Consider the following 27,030-nt stretch of genomic DNA (forward strand, 5'->3'; position numbering starts at 1 on the left):
AATTTTACTTTAATCGTAAATTTAAGATTAAATTCCAGTGCAATAATTATTTATTAATAACTGAACAGACAGTTTTTGCTCTCATGTAAATAAACACGTGTTGTGAGCTCTCGCTAACAACGGCCATTATCGTACCTGTACATATTGTACTTAACATTTTTTGCAAATAGTTTTAAATCAAACAAGAAACGTGTACGTGTTTAATAAATATACGTGCTCTATTATTGTGAAATGTAAGTCAAATAATAAGCAAACGAATTCAATATTGAGTCACTGTTTCTCACAAATAAGTATTTTAATTTGATGTATTTACAGATTATATGTACAAGATCAACAGAGACGATTAGAACAAAGAGAAACGCGTAGATTCATAGTAAACAGACGTATAGGAAATTAGGCTCATTTCAAAGTGGTTATAGGACAACTATATGTGGCATATTATCGCCCAATTGATAGTAAAAATATGAATAATTATTTTTGATGTCTAGACAGCTATCAAGAATTTTAATTTGAAATATATTCGTTACTTTAATAAGGAATACTTCATTAACCTAAATAAAGCGTACTTCCATTATCTAAACAATAAGTACATCCCTATACACTTATAGTTAGTTATTTTTATTGAATTAGAAAAATATTTCGTAGATATAATTTATATGGCAGATCAACGTTTGCCGGGTCAGCTAGTTTAATTATACAATTATGGTAATCGTGAAAACATTAATAACAGATTCAAACTTACTATATTCAAATGTCGTCTCGCAATCTACTTCTAAGTTAAAGTTTTCCATGAGAATATTTTATCATTATCGCTAGTCATTAACAAGCAAAAATGTACCCATAAAAGCATGAAGAGATAGAAACAATAACAATGTTGGAATATCGAAACAACATAAAGCAAGTCAATATAATCTTAAGAGGTCTAATTTTAGTATAGGCACGTAGAGGATCTTTTCCCTAAATAGTGACCTATATTCTATTCCGATTCAGTCGAATCAAATATATGGAACGTTTATCATTTAGTACGGTGTTTAATTTTATAACCCCAACCAAATAAATTTCCAAAAAATACTTACTTAACAGTTGAAGAGCCTAATTACTTTTCTGATTATGAAGAAATGAATAAAGATCCAAAAAGAGAAAAAAGACAATATTGTTGAGAAAGTGGAGAGAAAGAATGAGGTAGATTGGAGAAGTATTCCCCTTGTCGTGAATCGACTGTCTTTCATAGTGCTTGAATTAAGCAGTACAAACATAGCGCATTGAGTATTTTTGATAGTACCTAGTTGTTTTTGTATTAGAATTTACCGATGGTGGAAGAGGCGTATCATTACCGAACCAGCAGCAAAAGATACAGTTTAGGAGCGCTGTTCTTGTCCAGAACCGCTACCATTACTCAGTTAGAATCTACATACTGGTTCAGACAATGGCCATTGATTTACGACCAACATTTTAATTCGAGACATAATGTCGCTTTGATTTGTGACAACGCGATCGAAAACATTATCAGCAACAACATAAATCAATCGGCATAAGAAAGAGAGAGAGAGAAAACCGAACTCGTCCCAGGAATTTTCAAAAGAAACTGATCATAAATAGAAAAAGTCGACTAGACTGGACTATTTGCCTCCATAAACGGTTCGAAAATATTAACTTTGTTATCGCTTCCCATTGTTTCGATATCTTTTTTTCTTCTTCTTTCTGAAGGTTGAATTTTTTTGGTTTACAGATGAGGATAAATATCTCACAAATGGCAATTTCATTTCATGATTTATAAGCACAAAAACGGCAGTTTTATATTTTATTCATGCAAAAGAAGATATAATGAAAGGAAATTGAAGAGAATTATTTCAAATCGCTTATTTTTCTACAACATATTGTGAGAAACATCGCCGATGAATTAGTCTAAAGAAAAATAATAGTGATTGACTTTGTTGACAAAAATGGTTCACTTGTTATATAAACACTTGCAAATCCGTAAGCGGTTGCTACTACAGAAAAAGTGGATTTGTGTTTACTACATAACTAGTTAGAACGCTTGTAGACGTCCCTTTTTTTCACCGGATAACGGACCGTGTTTTTTGCCGGATTCGCGGTGGTGTATGATTTATAATAGATGTGTGTACATGCACCGGAGATCGATCCGGCGAACAATATACGCCGGATGCACCACCGCATTATATATGGCTGTTAATAAAAGTTGAAAGGTTTCTGTCTTCATCTGAAAGTAATTGTAAAATTTAGTTTCATCTTTTTCATATTCTTCCCTTTCCAATAATATAGGATGCACCCACAGTGACCTTTTACGTTTTTCTATTTCTTCTTGTACAAATATTAGGTCAATACGATTTTTTTTCTTATTATTCATTTCCCACATGCGTAATCTCTGACTACCAGTTCAAAACTATTAACTAGCGCGTGTAAAACGGCAGTCCCAGATAACATCAATCCGGTGAAAAAATATATGTATACAAGGATAGCCGTTTATTGACGGTCCGTTGTCCGGTGAAAAAAACGGACGTCTACAAGCGCTCTTAGTGCGTTCAACTAAATGTTTCGGTTAGTAAAAGTTAGATATGTACTTTTTTATTATACCTAATTCAAACATTCTAATAAAGTAGCTTACTGACCTTTGACAAAACACAAATCATTCAACCGAACATACTAGCACAATAAGAGGAAAGCACAAAAACAGTTTGGTTTGTAATAAGCTTTTATTAAGAAGCTGTATGTCGCCAGGATTCATAAATTTATTTTTGTATCCTTTGCAAGATGATAGCAAGAAATATAGAGCTAAAGAGCGAACTACATAAGCGTGCAGTCCCAGTTTAAAAAACCTGAAAAATAAGCAAAGCAAACTAAAAAGTAAAAAATAATTATTGGCATAAGAATAAAATTACACTATTTTAAAAGTGTGGGGCATCACATTTATAAACCAACTTTCTTTTGTAACCAATAGATCTGAGACTATTCCCAGTCTGTGGACTATCCAAATAATTACAGAAAATTATTTTAATATGTTGTTAATAAGCTCGAAATGGTTCTCCACGGTAAGACGGGCAGTGGTGTTTCTCGGTGGGTCTCTTATATAGCTAACTGAAATATAAATACGTACGTATCTCTAGAATAACCAATAATAATCGATCCGAATTATTTTTCCTTTACGAAAAATTACTTACTAAGTAGGTCTTCCCTTTCTTTTATTCTCTTTTCCTCCATTTACTTAACCCTCTCAAAATAGTGATATGGAAATTTAGGACTCGAGGGCAATGTTATCACTAGGCAATTTCGTCAAAAAAATTTAGCTCCTAATAATGTTGGTGAGTTAAAATTGGCGTTAGTGGAGGAGTGGGATAATTTGCCCCAAGAACTTATCTACGGCTTGACACCATATACAGAGTCTAGCTATAATACTTTTCCATTCTTTTCCATTGTCAATAAGTCATCAATTTTTTTTATTAACAACCAAAATATTTCTTACATTCCATGGGTTAATTTGCTTGCGAGTGTTAGATAATCTAATATCTATAATGTCTTGATGAGGCTTACATCGAGTAATGCAACCTCTTATACCTCACATTAGGTCTATTGGTCAACTTTTTTCAGTCTCTTCGTGTTAAAAACTCCTCTAATAGTGGATTTGGGTGGGTTTCTATAGTTTTGTGGTATTTGATAAGCCTCTCTTGTGGGTACTCCCACGTCCCCGGAATATTTTAGATTGGGATCCAATCTAGACCAATGTAGCTCTCTTGCTTTTATATCAAGTTGTTTTCTTTTTTTTTGTGATGTGTTTTTTGTCTAGGTGGATACCTAAGTATTTGGCAGTATCTGCTTGTGGTATTTCTGTATTATAAACTTAACTGGCGGACATGTACCCTTACGTAGCATTTATTGCTTTGGTCTTATTAACTTTAATCCTCCATTTTTGTAGCCACTCCTGTAATTGGTCAAGATGAGCCTGGTTATTGCTGCTGTTTGGGGTTCTTGTTGTATACTGTATCTCTGGTTATATCTGATGTATACAGTACATAAAATAGCGGGCCTAGTACGCTACCTTGTGCTGTGGCACCCCTGCTGCTATAGTAAAATTTTCGGACTTTTCCTCATTAACTTTTATTTGGAAGGTTCTGTTTGTTAAGTAATTTTTAAAAATGGGTAGTTTGGGGAAAGATAGAAATTAAATGAATATTTCTTGAATGCCGTTTTTACAAAAATGTTTGAAGAGTCAAAAATTGTTTCATGTTACAAAGTGAAAATGTATGGATTTTAGATTTTTTTACTGTTCTAAGAAAGAACTTTTATCAGATATCACAGCTCTATAAATCTATGTAGCTATAGCTTTTATAAAACAGAAAAATGTTATCATTGGACTAGTATGAGGTCGTTGCGAAATTCGAAATTATAGAGATTGAGGAATATCGAGGTTATGTTTATATTACGATACAATGTTAGAATTTTGCTAGACAAGAATCAGGTTTTTTTATTAGACATCGATATCTTGTAATGGTATCGAGCGTAAGTGATAAATATAAATTGTTTGGAAAGTAGTATACACCAACTTTAGAAGCCGTCAATTGTTTATTTATTCACTCGAACAATAAATAAAACTTACGTAAATTTTTTTGTACATTGACGTACTCAAACGGAATTCGTAATATTGTACAAATATCAGATCAGGAATATGCTTAATTCACAGTCTTACGATTAATTTTGTTGATATTAAATAAATTGCTGAATTATAAAATCTAGCTAGTTTGTCTAAAAAATCTTTGTAGAGAGTGTATAAACTAAAAATTTGACTTATTTATTAAAATCTCACTCATGTTTCTATTTAAGTAATTATAAACCAATCAAAAGTGAGAGGTCTATAGACAATGCAAAGCATAGATTGTTTATTTTTATTACAACAATTTGTTACGAACATAGTAATGAAAGGTTGTATGCAAAAAATCTACTCTGAATTCCAGTTGTCGATCTTCAAAAAGTTGAAATGTCCAACAAAAAGTTGGTAGAGTAAATTATATGATGTGATAGATGATCTCCATCGCATTGCTGCTACCTAGAAGTTGGGTTTGATTTTCGAATCATTTTCGAATTTTGTAAAACTATATTCAGGCTGCTAATTTGGTCCCCCAACCCTCCTCTTTTCCGGGTTTAGGAAAAGTAACAGTGCAACTAGACTACTTAATCCACCCAGAAGCAGTGCAGGTATTACAACGTCAAAAGAGCCCATTAAACTCTGACTGAGTGCTATAAATTGTTGCAAGAAGCTTATGGGGACAATTCTCTATCTCGTGCGCGTGTTTTTGATTGGTGACTATTTCAACTCCGGAAACAGTGACCAAAATCAACCAAATTGTGCGTATGTACACATGACAAAAGTCTTGAAAGTTTAGAAAAAGATCTGTTTTGAAAGGGACCCGAATTGAGTCGATGGAAGAGGTAAATCAAAAAACGTCAGAGCCCCTAAAGGCACTCACCAAAGAAGACTTCCAGCACTGCTTCGATCAATGGAAAAAACGTATGGAAAGGTGTGTGGCGAGGGAAGGGGAGTATATTGAAGGGGAGCATTCGAATGTAGAATAATTTTTATAATAACACCCTTTTTCGTAACCAATCTCGTTATGTAATAGCCATACCTCGTAATAAAACAGAGAATGAAATGAAAATCCCTTGGAATTGACATGAATAATTATGAAGATGTAGGAGACGAGATAAGAGGACAAGTAGGCAAAGCAAATAAGGTTGGGCGATGTCTTAAGAACGTAGAATAGGGAAACAAACAACTAAGACAATAAACAAAGGCACGAATTTATAAAGCAACAATCAGAATCTATAGGTCAGAAACAAGATCAGAAACATCAAAAATGAAATAAGTCTTGGAGACCACAGAAAAGAAAATTCTCAGGCGGATCTCTGAGAAACGTTAATAAACGAGAAATAAGCGGAAACATCAGACGATCATGTGACGTATATAACATTAATGAATGTCAGTGTAAGAAACAATGAAATCTACAAATAAGTCGAATGACCGACGATACACTGATAAAAATAGTAAAGGGGAAATCTCCAATTAGAAGACGTAGTAGAGGTCGACCACGAAAGAGGTGGAGTGGTAACCTAGAGCCAAGCCGAGGAAAGATATAGAAGAAGAAACAGGTGATAGATCTATCATGAAAGAAAGAAGAAGAAGATATTCACGGGGTATAAATGAAATGAATCTTTAAGAATTATAGACTATTGTAAAATGGTTTTGGAAGTAGAATAGTGTGACAGTGCGCTTATTTGCAGTACAGGATAAGCTTTATACTTTTTGAAATACTTTCTACTCCTTTCTTCTAGAATGTTGTAAAAAAATCTGGAAAATTTGAATTCTGCTGTATAGAATAGAATCATTTTTCAAACAGTCATTGTTTATACGTTTCTGTCATGTTTAAAGTGTGCCAAGATTCTCTATTCTTGATGTGTTATGATTATTCAAAAAAATTGGTGAATATTTGTACAAACTTTGACACATTTTCCACTTCTTGAGCCCCTTATCCACTTGATTGATACTATTGTACTGAATCTTGTATGGAAATGATGGATGATAATAATAAGTAAAAGAAACAGTTATGGTTCAAACATAATATTGGCCTCAGCACACTTCCTTGAGGTACTCCTGAGTTTCGTGCATTTATTCTATTCTATTTGACGTGGTATTAGAAAGAACTTGTTAATCAGATACGAGCAAAGAATTTGATAAAAACTATATTCTAGTCCTTTTCTTAAGATTATATCATAATTTTTTATTAATTAGATTTCCTGAATTATTGTCTAACTATTATCCTGTGAATCTGTTCTATAGTAAAAAGTTAAACCAATAATGAATAGACTCAAAATGCTCCTTTTCCCTGTAATCATTCATTTTTGACTACAAATAAAAAATACCTTTTCGGTGAAAAAAAACATCAAAAGAAATAGGTTAAGTATGCCCGAAATTATTATAAATAATTTGTAGTACGATCCTGTTAACGACGATATAAGAATACATTGTTAATTCAACTGATCGATTTCTTCATTTGCTTGATTTTTCAAAGAAAGCGAAATATTTTTTTATTTAAAATGTTTAATAGACTTATACAGGATATTGCGTATTTTAATTTATCTCAATTATAACCGAATTAAAATGAGAAATAAACAGAAAATCTTTATTTGGATTTTTAGATTGTATCTGTTTAACTGATTAATTATCACTAAAAAACAACATTATATAATATGCAGGAAACAAGCACGGTTTTTCAAAGTGCAAGTTGTATTGTGAAAGTGAAAATAAACTTTATAAACGGTATTATAGTATTTCAATTAATACATTAAAACAAACATCACGTTGGTAAATACTTTTATAAGCTTCTAACACATGATGATATATATTCGCAGTAATGACGATTAAAGCTTTTCCCCATAATATTAAAGATATAGAAAATTAGTGTATTTTAAGAATCTCACTTTAATTTTTAAATAATTTTGGTATCAAATTTTTTTATCCCAAGGAATATTCATAATCTTGAACTCTAACCAATCGAGAATTCTATGATTAGTGTCAACGTACAAACGTCAAATATGTCAAAAGAAAAATACTGTATTAACTTTCATGTCTAATAAAATTACAATAATGAAATTGAGAAAAATATTTTTATAACTTGATTAACTTTATACAAAAACTTTATATGTGCTTTATATAATGATGTAGAAGAATCACTGGAAACAAATGATATAATCAGTACAATAATAATAAACCATATGGAATGTGTAGTGAAAAAGTGAATATTAACAGTTATATCAATAAAAATGTTTTCGGCTATTAAAAGGTTTACAAGTAAGGGTGATAATTCAACCAACAATGTGCCAACATCTTCTCGACCCGTTAGCCATCAGGCAATGTCGTCTTCCTTACAGAAAAAATTTGCAAGGGGTGTCCAATATAACAGTATGTATTTCTATAACTGTTAACTCTCGATTTATTATTACTCGGTTTGTATTTTTTAGTGAAAATAGTTATTAAAGGGGATAGAAACGTAGGGAAGACATGTCTGTTTCATAGATTGCAAGGTAAAAAATTTATCGAAGAATACATTCCTACAGATGAAATTCAAGTAACTTCGATTCAATGGAATTACAAAGCTACAGATGATATAGTAAAAGTAGAAGTGTGGGATGTTGTTGATAAAGGAAAAAAGAAAAAGCATTTCGAGGGTTTAAAATTGGAAAATACTCAACTTGAGGTTGACGAAGAACATGCACTTGATGCAGAATTTTTGGATGTTTACAAGGGAACAAATGGGGTAAAAAAATTAAATATCCATTATTTTTTTTCCTAAATAAGAATTTTTAGGTGATTATGATGCTTGATTTAACCAAAAACTGGACATTTGAGTATGTACAAAGAGAGTTGCCAAAAGTTCCTGGACACATTCCTATTATAATTTTATCTAATCATTGTGATATGTCTCATCATAGGTCTATTACTGTTGAACATATTAATTATTATATTGAATCTATTGCAGAGTAAGTATAAAGATTATATTTTATAGTAAAATTGAAAATGTACTTTTAAATTTCATTCAAAAGTTGTATGTATCTTTCCTTTTAAGTATATTTTGTCCACTTAAAACTAGAAGGTTACATATTGCTCTCAAAGGAAAATCAATTAATTTCTTATTTCTTAGATCTTTTCATATGTTTATGCTTCTAAATATTCTTAATTTTAGGTCTCTTCTGATTTAAAATTAGTTTCTTTTACAATTTTTTAAAGACAGATGACGTTTTGACTTCTTTTAGTATTGTAAGTCAGAAGAGACCTAAAATCAAGAACATTCAGAAGCACATAAATAAATTAATTTATATAATTTAAATTCCAAATTATTAAAAATTAGCTTTTGATAACGGTTTATAAAAGTTGATATCTTGTAGTTCTTGAATCCTTACATCAACTTTGATTTCTCACAAACAACCTTGTGTTTTTAAGGGGATGATTTAATAGGTAGAGTCATAGAACTAATATAATAAAGATTATTGTAAATGCCAAAATTTTCCTTCTAGAACACGTTCAGCTCAAGTACGACATTCAGAATCGTCAATGCGTAATGGCTTTGGTCTGAAAATTCTTCATAAATTTTTCAATCTCCCATTCCTTCAGCTTCAAAAAGAAACATTGTTGAGGCAGCTCGAAAGAAATGATCTGGAAACAAATGTAACAATACAAGAATTGGATATGTACTGCAATTCTGATGAAGCTAATTACGGAAAATTTTTAGAAAATTTAGTTAAAAAAAGGAGAGAAGTTGCAGATTCAAATGCCAATATACCTCAACAACAACTTAAACCTCAAGTTAATGTTGGGCGGACTGATATGAAGAGATCTCAAAGTGCTTCCATAGTTATAGGAGGAGGTAGTTAAATATTTTTATCAACAATATAAATTCCTTCAAATATATTTGTTTAGGTAAACCCATACCCTATGGCAATTCAGCTCTATCTATACCAAAAAAACCAATTCCTCAAATTTCAAAAAGTTCCAGTATGAGTTCTGGTTTTGTATCAAAGTGGGGACCAGAAAATAACATAGTAGACGGTATACCAGACATGAGGAAGTTGGAAATAAGTCCAATTAAATCTGTTGAAGAATTTTGTCCAGATAATGGACATTTGGGAGGATTCTTGGATGATATACAACTTAATGCCCAGATAGAAATCAAAGATGAAGGGGATTCTGGAACGTAAGTTACATACAATATATGTAAATTGAATATATCAGCATAGTTTGATCATAATTTACTTATTTTAGGGATACTGATACTGGTAATCCTCTTGTTTCTGAATTCCAAGAAGATTTTGATGAAGATATCGGTTTTAGTAAACCAATCAAACACACAAAAAAAGTTGATTCCGTATTTGCAGCTCCGTCTAAACACTTGATCAAATCAGATGAAAGCAGAGGAAATGAAATAGAGAAAAGTATTCCAGAAGATTATGATATGAAACAAACAACTGATGAATTTGATTCCACTATAAATTCAGAAATATCAGAACTTACTTCAGATGCATACGATGCTTGGATGGGTGCCGATACTAAATGGAGGAGATCACCTGAAGGTTATACATCCAAAAATTTTCTCTTTTGATGGGAATTTCCTAGGACTATTCAATTTAACGAGATACAATTTTAGGTGGTGAAGATAACTCTGTAGTGAGTCAAACATTAGATTATAGCAATAGCACTGTTTATGATGACAGCAACAGTGTGAATTCATCTAATGTTCACATGGAATTACTCAGTACGAGGACAAGTTTTCCAACTAATACAAGTGATGGAGATGATGTACATTCATCCAGTTCAGTGAGAAAAGAGAAAAAAGATAAACCTAAGGTAATTTAATTTGTTTACCAAACATTTTTTCAATAGATTTTGATATTGCATGTAGAATTTTCTAAATTCTATTGATGAACTTGATCACAACAGTATTGTCATCAAAGGTGCAAAATTTGAAATCAAATTACATTTTGAAAACTCAAAAATTGAGTCCAAAGGTTCAGTTACATAAATACATACAGGTGGAGATCAAAAAAGTATGTTTGCAAAATTTTGACTATATCTGAACATTTAAAATGGGTGAAAATTGAATCTAAAAATTCTGTCACATACTGGTTATCCTGGCAAGAATATAGGAACTGGTTTAGGAAATGATAGTATTGTCATCAAGTGTGCAAAACTTTAAATCAACTCACATTTCAAAAACTCTAAAATTGAGTTTAAAGATTCAGTTACATAAATATCTACAAGTGAAGCTTAAAGAATTATATTAAAAATAACTCTTTGGTAGAAATATTGAGTGAGAAAAAAAGTGTTCCAATTAAAGAACCCTTTAATAAAAATTTCAAATGTGTTGAATGTATTATAAAAATGTTTGTTTCAGACTGAAAGAAAACACAAAAAGAAAAAAGATAAGGAGGATAAGAAGGATAAACACAAAGAAACGGATAAAAAGTCAGACAAAAAAAATAAACGCCGTTCTCGCGATGAAGCCTCTCATTCTCACAAAGACGAACTCGAAGAATTTCTCTATGGTACTACAAGTCCATCTCTGGAAGCAGACTATGAAGCTATCTAGCCCGTCTCATATAGAAACTTATCCGGTCTTTGAGTGAAAATTCACTTAAAATGATGCTTCTCTAAAGCTTTCAGATATAATTTTTAAATAAGACTGTTAATTTTGTCTCCTTGTCCTATATATGAATTATTTTTAGCTGTAAAGCGTTGATAATGATATAACTCTAGTAGGTAAGTCTGTTATCAATATTCCCAATAAAAAATAAGCTCTCTTCATAATTTTAATAAATGTTTTTCTCTTCTAATGAATAAATTCAGTTAAGAACTGTTGAAAAAATCTCTAGTTTATTTCAGTTCAATGACATATAGGCATAACAGATCTGGTATTAAAATATTTCTTCACAATTCAGACTGTCTCAACATGAACATATTTAGATGTTTTTTCAAGATTGGTGTAAAAGTTAATTTATTTTTATATGTTGTAGAAAAAATGCAATGTTCAAGACCGAAACCTTAAGATATGAGTTGATTTTGTGCTCTATATTTATCTCCTGTTAGTGAAAAATTTTATACACATTTGGAAACCCTTACTAGAAGTTAGAAATTGAAATTTTAGTTCTTAAAACTACCGACAATCTTGTTCTTATTCATCTACTAATCAGTGAAATTCTGGGTGTCTTTATTACATTTTCTTGTAAGTTTCAAATTAGTCATTACATGAAATAGTATCTTGAAAAGCAACTAGGTTACATGTGAGCTCAAATCTTTAACAATTGTTTATAGGTCTTTTCAATCATTGCAATATTAGTAATTATAGCATACTATAAACTAGTCTTTGGATATTTTAAATTATTTTATTTTATCCAACAAATATTCAAGTAGGCAGTAGGCTAACTGCTTAATGCCTTCGAGAAATTGTGAAAGTATAAAAGAATTCATGTATTTGTATTTTCTTAGAAAACTATATCATAAATTTTGTTTGACATGTGTGGAGTAAAAATGTTTTGTCAAACATTTTAGTTGACTAGTTTGAAGATTGTAATCTCACATAAGTAAAAGGATATGTGCTTAATGACTTCGAGAAATTGTGAAATCATATAAGAATATATGTACATTAGGGCCTCGGTAATCCGGAGAGGCAAAAACAAGACCCTTTCTGGATTATAGCATACCATATTTAATGCTAATAAAACACATACTCAACTTAGTTTCTTTTCACATTAAAGCATAAAGACAAAAATGTACATGTTCAAAATTAGTAATTTAAAATAAAAATTATTATTAATTCTTCTTGAAAAAGTCTGTACCTAATACTCTTCTGTTTATAATTTTCGCACTCTAAGTAGACAGAGAAACATATTTCGTGGCAATCAAATTCGTTATTTTCAGCTCATTTAGAAGCAGTTTTTGAAGCTCCTACTGCCTCTGAATTACCCTTTTTTTACAGACGAGAATGTCAACGCTATTGTCCTCATCTTGCTCATCGTCCTCATACATTACCGCTCGCACAATCTCCTCATCAATTAAGACTTTGTATCTTTGTAACTCTCTTTCAGAATCACCAACAGCCTATTCCTTGATCGGCACTGTCGAAAATCATAGAAAATGATCGCACCAAAATGTTGGGGATTTAAATCCATTTTTTGACCAAGACGAATGTTTTCAGTATCAATAAACACTTGTATCACATATTCTGACTACGTTCACCATTAAAAATGTTAAACTTTATGATAGAAATGTCAGATTTGACATATTTGTATAAGTATTGCCATATCTCAAAACTTAAGTAGCAACCCTCTAGCTACGTGAATTGCTAGATGATAGCAGTATTTTCAAGTAGCTTTGTTCAAATTTTTTGTTTACCGTATATATATTCTTATACTTTAACGCGTGTTTTGTATCAATCAACAATCAAATGTGATTAAAATTTCTTTTTTTAGTTTATGTTTCATCATTCCGTACGTTGTTCTAACTACATATTCATCCGAATGCATGATTAAAAAGTAAGGGGTACGTACGTTCGAACTTGAATTGTATGGGTCCATAAGGTCTTCCTATTCTTAATATTACCAAATAGTATAGAAGAGTTATTTCAATTATTTTTTTTATAAATTGATATTACTCGTTTATATTTTCAAACTAACTCATTATTGTCCAAATTTGTCTAACCATCCCCGGCTTGCGAGCTTCCTCACAAATCATATAACCACTTACAGGAACATGCAATTGCATTTGTTGCAAAAACCACGCAAACAAAGCATCTTCTAAAACAGGATTTTCCGATTTCTCAAAGTTTTTCGTACACCGGGACCACGTTGTGTTAGGCTAACAAACTTCAAGATTTTATTTTTGTTTTTCTTCTATGTCGCCTACATTTGACCTGCTTATACCAAACTTGCGAGCAACGACAGAAGAGCTGTCACCTTTGTCTAGCATTTCTATAATCCACAATTTGTCTTTAAATGTTAATATTGAATGATTACGTGACGGCGCCATGATGTTAGCAAGCGCGTAAAAAGGCGATAAACAAAAACTGACGTCGCATTGGCTCATGTCAGCTCAGGATGTGGTTCATCTATAGCCTGCACCTATATCCTCCTGCCTCCACCGCAAAGCCCATTGCCTGGCCGGATTACATCGATCACCGAACAAGCAGGAGTCCTAATAATCGATGCCCTACAGTATTTCGAATTTTCTTACAGAACCATATCATAGTTAGGCTGACACAAGTCTACACTATAAATCATTTGTTACATGCACATAAAACTACTAACAAGACAGAATTGCTACCGATATAAAGTAGTTTATGGCGGTAGTTATCATTAATAATGTCATTGAGAGGACCTATATTAGAAAATTTGCAGTTTCTTTATAACGTTGTTTATTGCTAAACAATCTTACTAAGTGTTTGTGGTGTTTAGATTTAATAGGGTTACTCACATTGTTAGTAATTTTTTTATTATATTTATGGAAGTTAATTATTTACGTTTTTATATTTTATACAATGTATCGTTAAAATATAATAAATTTGCAATTGTATTTGAAGTTTTATTTGCTGTTGCTACACAAGAAATATATGAATCACCAAGCACTACTTTACGTCATTAACGAAAACTTTACATTTACTTTTAATGCCTTAAAAAAATTGCTCTGTACTAAATGAAGCGAATATTAGTGATGAACGGTATATGACTATTGTTTTTTTCTTTAAGGAAAATTGCTAATGTAAATTTTCTTAAATGTCATGAATGACTTAGAAATTGACCACTTTCAATAATTATGTTGAGAAATTGCTCACTAAATTAAAGTGTCTATCGGGACTTACTTCGAGTTGCATATAATTGAGCTGAAAAGTTTATAATTCCACGATTATCGAAACTATTTCTTTCATCATGTCCGCGGAGATCCAATCCAAATGGCTGACAATATTTAATGCAATTAATAATTTGTGACAATATGTAACAATTCTTTGACACATTTTCGTTGTGCCTCTGTATATTTAACTAATAGAATATAATCTAATAGATCTATTATATTGATGTTAATAACGCATATTCCATGCAGTTAGGAAGATGGCTTTTGGAGCTTTCTTATCTTCAATCTAAAGTGCTCTAGATGGGCCCCAAAAGTAAGCAATGAAAACCAAATAATTAATTTTTTTGTTACCACCAAATTCACTCGTTTTTGCCATAAATATCTTGTGTAGCTTTTCTCCTACTTCAACAGTTTTTTCTATAATAATATTCAATAATGACAAATATCTTCGATATATATTCAGTTAAAAACAACTTCCATGCAGTACAAAATCACACAAATTTAATTATAGTTTCCAGTCCAATATGTTCGGAGAGTAGTAAAACAAAGTATTTACTCGAGACCTAACCCACTGTGTTTTACGCATTGCGCTAGACTGAATACAGCGAATTTATCAAGTTAAATCACGGCACACTATTTTAAATCCCCGGAATTATAATGTAGGTCATCGTAAGAACGCGCAGAACACGTTCGTGTCTCCCAGATTAATAATACTGCAACAGCATGGCTCGGATTATTGGACTGGTCGATTTTTTTTTAAATAGAAAAAATTTTTATTTGTTTAGATTCTTGTTATTTAAATTCTTAATGTACTACCTGCATCTGCATGAAGGTGAATATTCCTCAAAAAACCTCTAAATCTATTCAAACGATAATCTTTTAATTGATTATTATGTAATATATGGAAATGAATACCACAACAGCCTTCACTATTCTCCACCTAAAGGTAAACATTTTTTTTATCTAAATTTCGCAATTACTTTTACTGACATTTCGAAAAAATCTTGTATTTCAAGTGTGGTTATAGATTAAAGATTATAAGTACACACTGTTAATTGGAATTTTATTAACGCATTATCTAATAACCTAACCTTACCATCCTGACTTTAGTGTTACGGTGTGTATATTAGTCTTTTATCTATGGTTACATATAAAATGAAATACAAACTTGTCCAAAATAGAAAAGAATCGTTTAGAAAAATTGAACAAAATTTGTATATATTTAAATGAATCATAAAAATTACTTTATTTTTCCATAGATATAAGAAATGATAAAGGGAAGGTTACATTATCTAAAATGACTCAAAATATGAAATAATTCTCCTTGGAAATAGTAGTGCTTCAAGCATAATGAAACAAGTAAACTATCTATTTGCGATAAAAGACTGCACGAATTTTCACATACGGTTTTCACCAAGAATAAAGTAATTTATGAGGTAGGACTGGAAGTACAGCAAATATTCCTTGTAGCGACAGATAGAGACTAATTCAACCCAATTGTCATGGAGATAGCCAAAGCTTAAAGACAGGTCAAGGTCTATTGTATCCCTCATTAGAGGCTTATGTCGTTGCCATCCAGTTCCAGAGCCTTTATGAATTCTAACATCAAGGAGGTCACTATCTAGCTTGTACAAATTCCCCGTTCAAAGCATTTTCTACATTTGTTATGACAGGTAAGGTTAAGACAGGTAATCTTCCTCACAGAATTTGCATTTGTCAATTTCTGTTTAATCAGATGCTTCCTGAGATGGCAATGCAAGACACCAAGCTCTCCATATTACTAGAAAAATCATTCACTATGTTTCAGGTATAGTTGTGACAAAAAATAGTGATCTCTGTATTATATAGGTGAAAAAATGGTACAAGAAAAACGGTTATGCAATTTCATTTATTAGGTCAGCTACCAAAATACATCTTTAAAAACATATAAATATTGATCTTAACATAAATGTAACTATTAACTCTAACGTCAATTAATGTTTTTTGTAATAAAAAACTCTCACGTTCGATTTCCCTGAAATAAATTACTTAACGCAGAAAGTTACTTAAAGCTATACCAACAGCCTTTTCTTTTACGAAAAAAACTCGATATGTTTCCTACGACTTTAGCAAATCACATATAACCTAAAAGTCAAATTTTTCTTTTTATAAATAAAACAATAACGTCGTAGGAAAAAAAAATCGTTTTAGTCATAGTAATGGTAAATTAAATACATTTATATGGTATAGATTAGGAGTCTACAAACTTTGAGGCCTTCAAACCAGAATAATTTTTTGGTATGATCCAATGGCCCTTATTTTAATTTTAATTGTGAAATTAAGTAAATTGATCGATGTGCATCTCAAATCTCTTTAAATAATTGGTACAAGTAAAATTAATTTAAAATTAAAACTACAAACAATTTTCGGAAAAAAATCACAATTCCATAAATCTCAGTGTATTTTTTTTGTTTTTGTTTTATTAATTGGTATTCATTTTATATTTTTTTCTTATTTGTTATATGCTTAAACATAGATGCTTTAGTTAAGTTTTCAGCGTCATCAAATTTTTACCTTGCAAGTAAATAAAACTGAGTAATCATCATTCTGTGCTTTCATTCTCAGTCAAAACTTTGGCTGTCGCGGGCTGGATCTGGCCGTAGTTTGGAGACCCCTGGTATAGATGGTTAGCAATTTAATTGTTAACTCAAATTACCACTAAGTGCACTTAGGCATACAAAAAATATGCAAAAATTGTACCGCTAAAACTTTTTTCATGCTGAATCACTCGTACAATTATTATAAACACAGATAAATGTAAACTAACAACAAACCAGAGACGAAAAATAATTATTTAAGCAAAATAATATGTAGTGAACAGAAAAAAGATTAATCCACATATCCAAGAGCATGTAAGACCTATTAGTATTTTCAATGACTCTGACAAATGACTGCAATTATATACTAGTAGCAGACACTTTCCTTTAACCAACAGCTGTCGAACTCAAAGTAGACTTTAGTAGAATTTATTTATTTAGAAAAATCATTACACATATGTAAAGTAAAATTATTCATCAAATGCTCATTAAAACGACTAATAATGAAGATATGTCATCACTAGTTTATAGATGATTTATTTATAATTTATAGTCATCAGTCAGAGAAGTTGGACTTTTATTTACCATTACATTGATACATGTTGCAGAAAAACAAAATTTGGATTCAAGAAAAAAACGCAATAAAAACGTATGTGTCTTAATAATTTTTATAAAAATACCTTCTAAACATTTATTAAATTTTCTCTTGCAATCAGGAGATATTTCGATTTTTCTCATATTAATACAATAGGAGATATTTTTATAAAAAAACTTCTCATAAATTCAACAGAAATAATTTTTTGAAAATAAAAACACACATTTTTATTTCCGAATAACATAAATACTATCAAAAAAATAAATAAATAAAATTGAAAATATCACATGTGTGCGTGTAAATTTACTCGTACCAGACTAAATTGAAAAACATTTACAAGATCGATAAAATAAGTTTTTGAAAACAGTTTTCAGTTTTAGGAACAGTAAAACTGAATAGCTATTCAAAATCGATGAAAAGGAAGAAATAATATTATTTTATATTTAAACAGATGATGAAAACAGTTCATTTTACTTCGAAATCATATAGAAATAAAATAAAAGTTGACAAAACCCTTCCCTAAAGCGAATATAATTCTAAAAAGCCGCTAAAGTCAACCTCTCTATTATGTTTTTAATAAGAACTACTATAGTTTTGTAATATAAACTATATTATTACAAAACTATAATAAACATGAGGATATTTTCAATTCCTATCAGTTGACAGATAGAAATGACCAGAACTATGTGAATATTTCTGTTTGTTTTCGTGAACCGGCTTTATGAGTTTAGTTGAGTCTAGTATATGATATTGCATTATCAAAAACGTTCGAATATTTTCAATGTCATGGGAAAAAGTTTTGTGTTTTTATCACTAGCATTATTCGAGCGTTGTAAAAAAAATATAAAATTTCAATGAACACTTTTTTTTAGATCGAATTTAGTTTTTATAGACAGTTTGTGTCAAAATTCAACAGAAATGACCGCGACAGAAGGCTTCCACTAGTTTCGGGACACCGTTGTCAAAGCCACAGACATCTAGAACATTAGGAGAACCATCGGAAATCGTTAGACCCGGAGATGACAGAAGAAAAGTAACCAACCTAATAATAATAAAAGATTTAGTAGATGTACAATAAAATGTTTATAACAAAATAAATGATATGTAACTTGTCCGTATGTCTTTGGTATGGTAGCCAATCTGCGAAGAATAATCTCTAATATTTTTGCTGTGTGTATTATACAATTGCTTATCGAATTACTATTTTCAAATTTTAAACGTTTATATTTGCCACAATAGTTGATTAATTATTGACAATTTCCGGTAGTAGTGTTTTTGTATGTAATCCGAAAGGATCTAATGTGCCCCCTTTCATGCTGCAACTCTCGAGATGCTCAGTATTTATAAATAATTTATTAACCCCACTTCATTTGGAAAGTTCAGGATGTACAATGGCTCTAGCTGCCAAAGATCTTCGTCCTTAATAGAAAATGATTCTGTAAGTCACAGGTAAACCATCATAAGTGCATTTTTTCCACTTTTGAGATTTTTACCTTAAGTGACACATTTTTGATTGATTTTTCTCGGGGAACATTATCCTACATGCAAAATAAGATTGTAGGTGAAATATAGTCATATATTATTTTGCATGTAGAATAATTTTCTTCAATAAAGATCCATCAAAAATGAGTCACTTGAAGTAAAAATCTCAAAAGTGAAAAAATGCACTTATGATGGTTTACCTCTGACCTACAAATATTATAACTCTGCCCCACACTTAGAAATTGATGTACATGATTTTGGATAACTTATATTTCTTTATAAGTATCAAATTATTCCACAAAATAGCTTAAATTAAGTATTTTTATAGACTGGGATTATAAAGTTTGAAGTAATAGAATATTCCATCCATATCTATTGATACACAAAATGAATTTAAAATGAAGATAGAGTAGAATCTCTAAACTAGACCATATAAGAGACTGTGGTTAAGAAGTCAACATACGAAGGTGAATATTCAATTTTTATCGATATCTACTTATAAAGAAAATTAATTGAAATGAAAAATCTCAATAACTTGACTATCTAAGAGACTGTAACTAAGAGGACAACATACGGAGGTGGTCAACTTTTAGATAATACAACATAATATTAGGAATAAATTAGTAAACTAAAATATAACAAACGTTCAAATATCTATAACTGATTAAATTTAATTTTATGACTGTCATTGCTGAGATAATATTCACATTCAAGATAATAACAGATTTTTATCTAAAAACCCATTCTCAATGCACTCATCTAGCACTTTTAAATACTTCTTTCCTTCCCTTCTCGATTGATCTCAAATAACGCGCAGATTGGATATAAAGAATAAATAAAGTAGGACGATGGGGGTAAATTTTAGTTAGATAATCAGAATAAATAATCAAGAAATTTCTGAAAACCAGTTGGAGAACAAACAGGGAGTAAAATAAAAATTTTCAAGTAATAAATTTTGTTAAAAGATCTTTAAAATCTTATACATAATTTATTCAAATACAAATGTCACTTACTTTGCATTTGGATGGTTGAGCTTTTTTCTATATTTCTGTAAGGCCTCCACTGGTTTAGCCATTTTGTCCCTAACTTCCTTAGGAGCGTCAGTGTAATAATCTTTGTGATGGACGAAATTTAAAAATACATCAAAATGTTTTTTATTTGTTGTCGCCCATTCTATTGGCGATGCCATCACTAAGAACTGACTCTTGTTTTCTTTTAGTTTGTTAACATACTCATTGATATGACTTTCTAAAAATTTAAGTTGATAAATGTGAATCGAAATAATATGTTTTCAAATCATAAAATTAAAAATATTTTTATACTGAATCAATTTCTCATACAAATTTAGAGGAAAAGGCAGATTTGGATTAATAGCAAAAATAATTGTTTTAAGTAACGGGAGCTTTCAACAATTCCGCCTTCCTTGATATTCTGAAAATTCACTTGTTTTACGGCGACATTTACCATAAAAATGACTTTGTTTCAAGTACTTATATTAAATGGTGATTGTGCAAGCCTCTCGATAGCACTAGCTCTGGAACATTTGTTTGAGGTAAACAGAAGGCCCATCATTCTCTTTTTGTTTTCACATAGGTCAACATCTTAACACAGGATAGTTTAAAAAATAAAACCGAGTGTCCCAATAAGAATGGCTCTCGGCCATATCTCGGGAACCGTTTATAGTACAGCTTCAGGAAAAAAATTATAATAGAAGTGACCTCGAGAAAAACCTGGAAATTATTTAAAGTTGTAGGTCGACCATTAGAGGGCGTAATTAAATACCAAAACTTATAAAATGAATAATTTACAAATTTTGCCTAATTAAGATGCATTTAAACTATGATTATCGTATTCTTCAAGAAATTCAGCGTATATTTGAATAGCGGAAACCGCATGTCGATATCTTTTTCGTAGTACGTGATATCTTAAGAAATGCGTAAAATTTAAGCATTTTCCCTTAAACATAAATTACTCCGGGTTGACTGAACGGATTTTAACAATTTTTGACTCCTCAAAATTGTCTTTCCCTGTTCTATTAATAATAGTTCCAATTATTATGTCAATATTACTTATGCTGACACCAGGAAACTGCGTTATGGAAGTTAAAACGGAAATATATAAAGACAAGTAGTGGGCCATGAAAAAAAACAAAACAAAAAGATATGTCTTATGTCAAATTAATAAACCTAGTTCATTTACGTATCATTGCGATTTGTGTGCATTAAATTCGATATAAAATTTACTTAAAAGTTATATCTAAGATGATTCTTACAAACGAAGAAGCATTTACTTTGAATGTATGAGAAATGCAACTGTTGCGGCTATATGCCATACAATATCCCTAAAGAGTAAAGACGTCATCCCGCTAGCAGAGTTTTTCGTCGACTCATACACCGTTTAAGAACGACTGGAAATATAAATCTTCCTGTATTTAGAAGACGCGGCAGAGGTCGTTTTGGCATATGTGCAATTTAACCCGCATTTAAGTATTAGAGCAATAAGTAGAGACTTGGGAATAAGCAGAACCACCTTTCAACGTATTTTGACAGGCAACAGGTAAATTATAATGTAAAAAGATATGTTTCTTAAAATTACCCGCATAATATTATTTGTGGGCATGGTTATATGTTAACATAATAATTTATTTATCATTCCGTAAAGATATTTAATTGGACATTATATTTCTTTTAGATTTCATTCATATCATATAGTACTGCATCAAATATTGGTTGATCGTGATTACGACAGAAGGTTGGATTATTGCAACTGATTACAGTGGTTACTACATATGGTATATGACGACCCTCAATTACTGTCACGTATTTTGTGGTCAGACGAAGCTACATTTAGTAGTGATGGTACGGTTAACCGGCATAATATGCACTATTGGTCACAGAATAATCCACGCTGGATGGAAGAAGTTCAGTATCAGGAGCGATGGTTGATGAATGTATAGTGTGGTACTGTAGATGGTCCGATTGTTGGACCTTTTATTTTTGACAACGCAATTAACGGGGAACGCTACCTAAATTTTATAAGGGATTAATTACCACTTATTCTAGAAGATATATCACTAGCAACTCGTAGGTCTATGTTGTTTCAGCACGATGGGTATCCGACGCATTTTTCCAGTCAAGCTAGAGAAATTTTAGATAATGCTTACCCTGATAGGTGGATAGAAGGTGGAGGCCTATTTTTTGGCCAGCCAGGTCATCAGACTTAACCTTCTTAGATTTCTATCTCTGGGGCCGAATTAAAGACCTTGTTTGTGCAATTAGACCCACTACTAGAGATAACATGATCGAGAGAATACGAAACGCCATTCAGAGTATTTCGAGAGCAGAAATTGAGACTGCTGTTCAATCTACTCTACAAAGAATAAACGCTTATAATTTTTGGTATCTAATTACGCCCTCTAGCGGAGGACCTACAACTCTGTAAATAATCTCCAGATTTTTCTCGAGGTCACTTTTGTTATAATTTTTTTTCCCGAAGCTGTATTTTAAACAGTTCTTGAGATATGAACGAAAGCCATTCTTATTGGAACACCCGGTACATAGAAGTTTTATCCTTTGATTGAACCAAATAATAGATAAGGAAATCAAATGATTAATGAATGAATGAAAATAATGAATAAAAGGATTTTTTTATTAATTGTTTTGTTGAATAAATTGGAGAGCTTACTTTTATCAAGAGGAATAATTGCTACATCTTTATCTTTAAAAACAGCCACTGTAACATCTTTTTCTGTTCTTAATAGAAACCAGACGAAAGCTGATGCTGCTTCAATGCCAGTAATGTTTTTATTACACAAACATGGGGTTTCCGTTTTTTCTGTAGTATCAATTGTGATTAGATATCTTTTTCCGAAAGATTGAATATTATTACAAGATATGTTCATACATTTCTGTAGATTACTTAGAACAATGGGGCACTTAACCTCATGTGGTGTTCTCAATTTTTTCAATTCCTCCTCTGTGAGTTTCTTCTCTAATTGCAAATGCTGAAGTAATTTTGCATCCAAAGGTCTAAAATATTTCAAAATTTAACAATAACATATCAACAAAGACTGATCCACTTACTTTCCACCCCTTTCGAAATTTTTCATGTATATAAAGACTTCCAAGGGATGGATACCGCTCGATTTTATCTTATCTCCATTGGTTAATATCTCTGTAACTCTAGCAAGAATTGGAGAATCCTTTTTCAGGAATCCAAGCTTATAAAGTTTTGTCAATGTTGGTAATACCTCTTTTAAAGACATATTCAACAGTACCGCACTCCAAACCTACAAACCCAATAAAAATTATTCAATTTTTTTCAGGATTACAAATTAATCAGGTATCAAAGATACTTCACAATCTACAATTCACTGATGATCAGGTGAGATGTGCAAATATCAATATTACAAAAACACAATATCTCGGTGAAGATACCCCGAATAATTCTGGAAAATAGTGAAACAATAAAAAAATGTGATAGCTATAGATATTTAGGCGTAGATTATAATAAAGAATGGACGGATGACGGCGAAATAAAATCAAGAATAAACAATATTTCATAATAAAATTAATAAAATTCTATGGAGCACAAAGATATGCAAATAAAGAAAAACGAGAATTTGTGACACCATGATCAAAAGCACGTTAATATATGTATTAGAAATGTGGAGACTAAAAGATCAAATGAAAGGAAAATAGAAGGTACTGAGATGGACGCAATAAGAACACTCAAATCATTTAGAAAAAGTCACTAATGAGAGAATTAAGAAACAAATGGGTGTAAAAAAGACAGTTATAACATGAATAGAAAAGAAACTACTGATATGGTACGGACATGTTCACAGAATGACTGAAGCAAGACTACTATGAGATGGATATGGATACAACCAAAACAACAAAAAAAGGCATAAACCAAGGGAAACATGGATGGAAGAAATAAAACCATCAATAAGTAAGTAAGGACTAAGAGAGGAAGGCTACAATAGAAAACAATAGTAAATGAGTATTGGAAAACGTCGCGGGACGTTTTAACCCGAATATTTATATATAACTAATATTACTGAACACGATTAATAGTCAACTAAAAAAAATACAAAAAAAATAAATACAATTGGAGCTGAAATTAACAATAGAAGTACCAAAAAATACAAATAAAATATTTTGAACATAGAAAAATTAAATTAATATAAGTCAAATATTTATATATTATATTTACTTTATAATGATTTAAGAAAATAAATAATTTTAAACATCATATAAAGACCTTGAGCAAGACGTGGCAACGTGGGATTTGTTATGGCAAACTTTAGCAGTATAATTATATAAGTTTTTATGTCTCCCATCTCATATTTGACAATAATAATCTACGAGAAAATAATATTTTCAAAACAACAAAAAAATACAGTCCACAAACATATCAATCAACAAATTTTTATAACAAGAAAGTATGTTTAAATCAATGAAAAAAAACAAGATCTCTTAAAAATGTGACATAATAATCGTCACTCACCCTTCAAATCTACCCCATATTGACATTGTATAATGTAGATTGAAATGAAATGAATCTCCCTAAAGTCTATAATCATGAACTCTCTAACAAAAACTGTTTGGCAGATATTTGAAAAAATAACATCAATAAGTGTTCTCATATTTGAATGTACTTACCTGCTCTAAAAATTAATTTATGTTATTCTGGATTACCTTGTATATTTATAATAGAAATTATATCAATATGAGAAAATCTAGATCATTTTCATCATTGTAGTATCCAATATTTAATACTTTGGAAAGAATATAAAATAAAACAGGCATATTAAACTAGCAAATACATCAATATTTGATTTCATGGATGTTTTTAAAAAGAAGATGGAGAAGATACAAGATGGAGAAACACAAAAGCAACATAAAAGAATAAAGAAAAATCACTGGGCATTTAAAGCGAGTTTATAATTTTTTCAATTGTCATAGTATAAAATCAGATTTAATTGAAGTGAATAAAGAAGGAAACAAATCATATATTCATAATATTAAATAAAGACCTACTTCAGCCGATTTTCTAAGTTTTGGTTCAACTTGATTTATGGTGGCTTTTAGTTCCTGTATCAATGGAACAGCAACTTTATGATCACTAGTTTTCCTTAAAGTATCAACCTTTCGCATAACTTCCAGTATCTGATGTCCTGGTTCATTTGCTTTATAACTATTTTTCAAAATGTAATTGATAACTATGTTATGTTCTAAAAAAGAATGCTGGTAAAAGTTTATCTAAAATAAATTCTGTAGTAGAATTATTTTGATTATAAATTTAGAAATTTGATAATAATTTAGAATGAAATTTAATACAAACCAGGTGTTTTTGATTGCATGTGACACAATTTGATGAGATCCTTATGAGATCTTCCATGAACACTTTTAGCAGAAACATAAAACTGAGCAAGTTCTTCTGGGCTTTTGCTTGAATAATATGAAATTATTGCTTTTCTAACAGTTTTTGAAAGTTTATTATTATGAAATCGAGAAGCATATTTTACAAACTCAAAAAAATCTGTGTCAGTTTTCATGAGTTTTCTAGCCAAGGCACAAATAGCATTTTTTTTCTCTGGTGTGGCATTTTCCATTCTCAAAGCAAAACACAATACATTGAATATTTGTGTACGGTAAGGAATTAGTTTATCATCATTAATCGACTCTATAACATTGAGCAATTCCATGTAATTGTTTTTTAACATAGTCTCAAGTAAATCTATCTTTAGTTTTGAAATGGGCATGTACTTTTCTGGTCCTCCACAATAGTATATTGGACGTACATTACATACATAAATGAGGCGTTTAAGTTGCTCTTCATTGCTAAGTTTCGATGTTGCCATCTCTAGAAAAACAAACAATTACGGTTTTGATTAATTATTATAAACGACTTTAAAAAATATTTATAAATCTGATTTGACCATAGTATAGTGAAAAAAACTGAGCTGAAAAATAACATAAATTTATATAATGTTAGAAAACTAGCTTTTTAATTGATATTTTAATATATATACCAAAATATATTCCTACCATTTATACCTAAATTAGGGTAGGTGATTCACTGCTAAAACATTATAAAAGTTGAAGCTATATAAAATTAATCATAAAAAATTTTGAGTAACAAAATACTAATCGCAATAGATTATGAAATTATTTAAATGCATAAATTTTACCTCAATATGCTAAAATAATTTTCTTTTTTCACTGCTACAGTGTCACTGTCAAAAACACAGCTGTAACTTGTCAGTAGGTTTACACGGCTCACAAAATAGCGATAACTAGCACAGACAAAGCAAAAGGTCGGTCAATAAGAAACTCTTTTTTATAACACTAAGAAAAATAATTTGGTGCATTCAATACGAATGCAACACAAAGATCATTTCATTATAGCATATCCTATATATTTTTAATAGTTTTTTTTAATTACAAAATTCGCATCAACCGTATACTGATTATTAGCGATCTAATTTTTTTTAACAGTACGAGTTAAATGTTAGTATTTTATCTATAGATATTTGTTAAATTAAGTTTATGATAGAGATCTGTCTGAGGTAATTTTTGAGGTTAGAATATTGTATTTAGGTCCTAAAATTTCAGATATTGTCCGTGGTAGATTTGATGATCTTTCTAGACTAAAAGATGGACACTCTGCGATTATATGTTTTGTAGTCAATGTGCAATTACAGTTGTTACATTTAGGTTCAGGCTTAGCATCAAATAAGTAGCTATGCGTCAGTCGCGTCTGGCCTAGACGGAGACGCGTTAGAAGAACTTCATCTCTTCGATTTTTCGGTAGCACTGACCTAGGTTTCACGGAGTCTTTCACTTCACGAAGCTAGTATGTGGACGTTGATCATTTGTTTTCCCATTCATTGAGCACTTTACGCTTTAGGATTGATTTAATATCGGCACTGGTTAAAAAGTTCACGCACTATCACTATTTACAAC

General features: G+C 30.7%; 2 protein-coding genes across 4 annotated transcripts; one reads left to right on the forward strand and one right to left on the reverse strand.

Moving 5' to 3' along the window:
- The first annotated feature begins 7,574 nt into the window (after positions 1-7,574).
- On the forward strand, positions 7,575-14,128 carry LOC130901435 (rab-like protein 6). Its single transcript, XM_057812833.1, has 8 exons — positions 7,575-7,969; positions 8,029-8,324; positions 8,375-8,547; positions 9,082-9,431; positions 9,485-9,758; positions 9,827-10,134; positions 10,209-10,408; positions 10,956-14,128. The coding sequence occupies exons 1-8, from the start codon at positions 7,831-7,833 to the stop codon at positions 11,148-11,150; spliced, it is 1,935 nt and encodes a 644-aa protein (XP_057668816.1). The 5' UTR covers positions 7,575-7,830; the 3' UTR covers positions 11,151-14,128.
- Positions 14,129-16,276: 2,148 nt separating this feature from the next.
- On the reverse strand, positions 16,277-26,547 carry LOC130901978 (RNA-binding protein RO60). Of its 3 annotated transcripts, none has more exons than XM_057813712.1 (7): positions 26,256-26,547; positions 25,406-25,927; positions 25,102-25,295; positions 23,140-23,345; positions 22,742-23,085; positions 20,071-20,305; positions 16,277-18,617 (listed from the first exon to the last, which is right to left on the reverse strand). In XM_057813712.1, the coding sequence occupies exons 2-7, from the start codon at positions 25,923-25,925 to the stop codon at positions 18,485-18,487; spliced, it is 1,632 nt and encodes a 543-aa protein (XP_057669695.1). In that variant the 5' UTR covers positions 25,926-25,927; positions 26,256-26,547; the 3' UTR covers positions 16,277-18,484. The 3 variants fall into 3 exon arrangements, with proteins under 3 accessions (XP_057669695.1, XP_057669697.1, XP_057669696.1); XM_057813714.1 differs by having other exon boundaries at positions 16,277-16,528; positions 26,256-26,324; XM_057813713.1 differs by having other exon boundaries at positions 26,113-26,291.
- Positions 26,548-27,030: the final 483 nt, after the last annotated feature.

The sequence above is a fragment of the Diorhabda carinulata genome, chromosome X (assembly GCF_026250575.1).
Source record: "Diorhabda carinulata isolate Delta chromosome X, icDioCari1.1, whole genome shotgun sequence".
NCBI lineage: Eukaryota > Metazoa > Arthropoda > Insecta > Coleoptera > Chrysomelidae > Diorhabda > Diorhabda carinulata.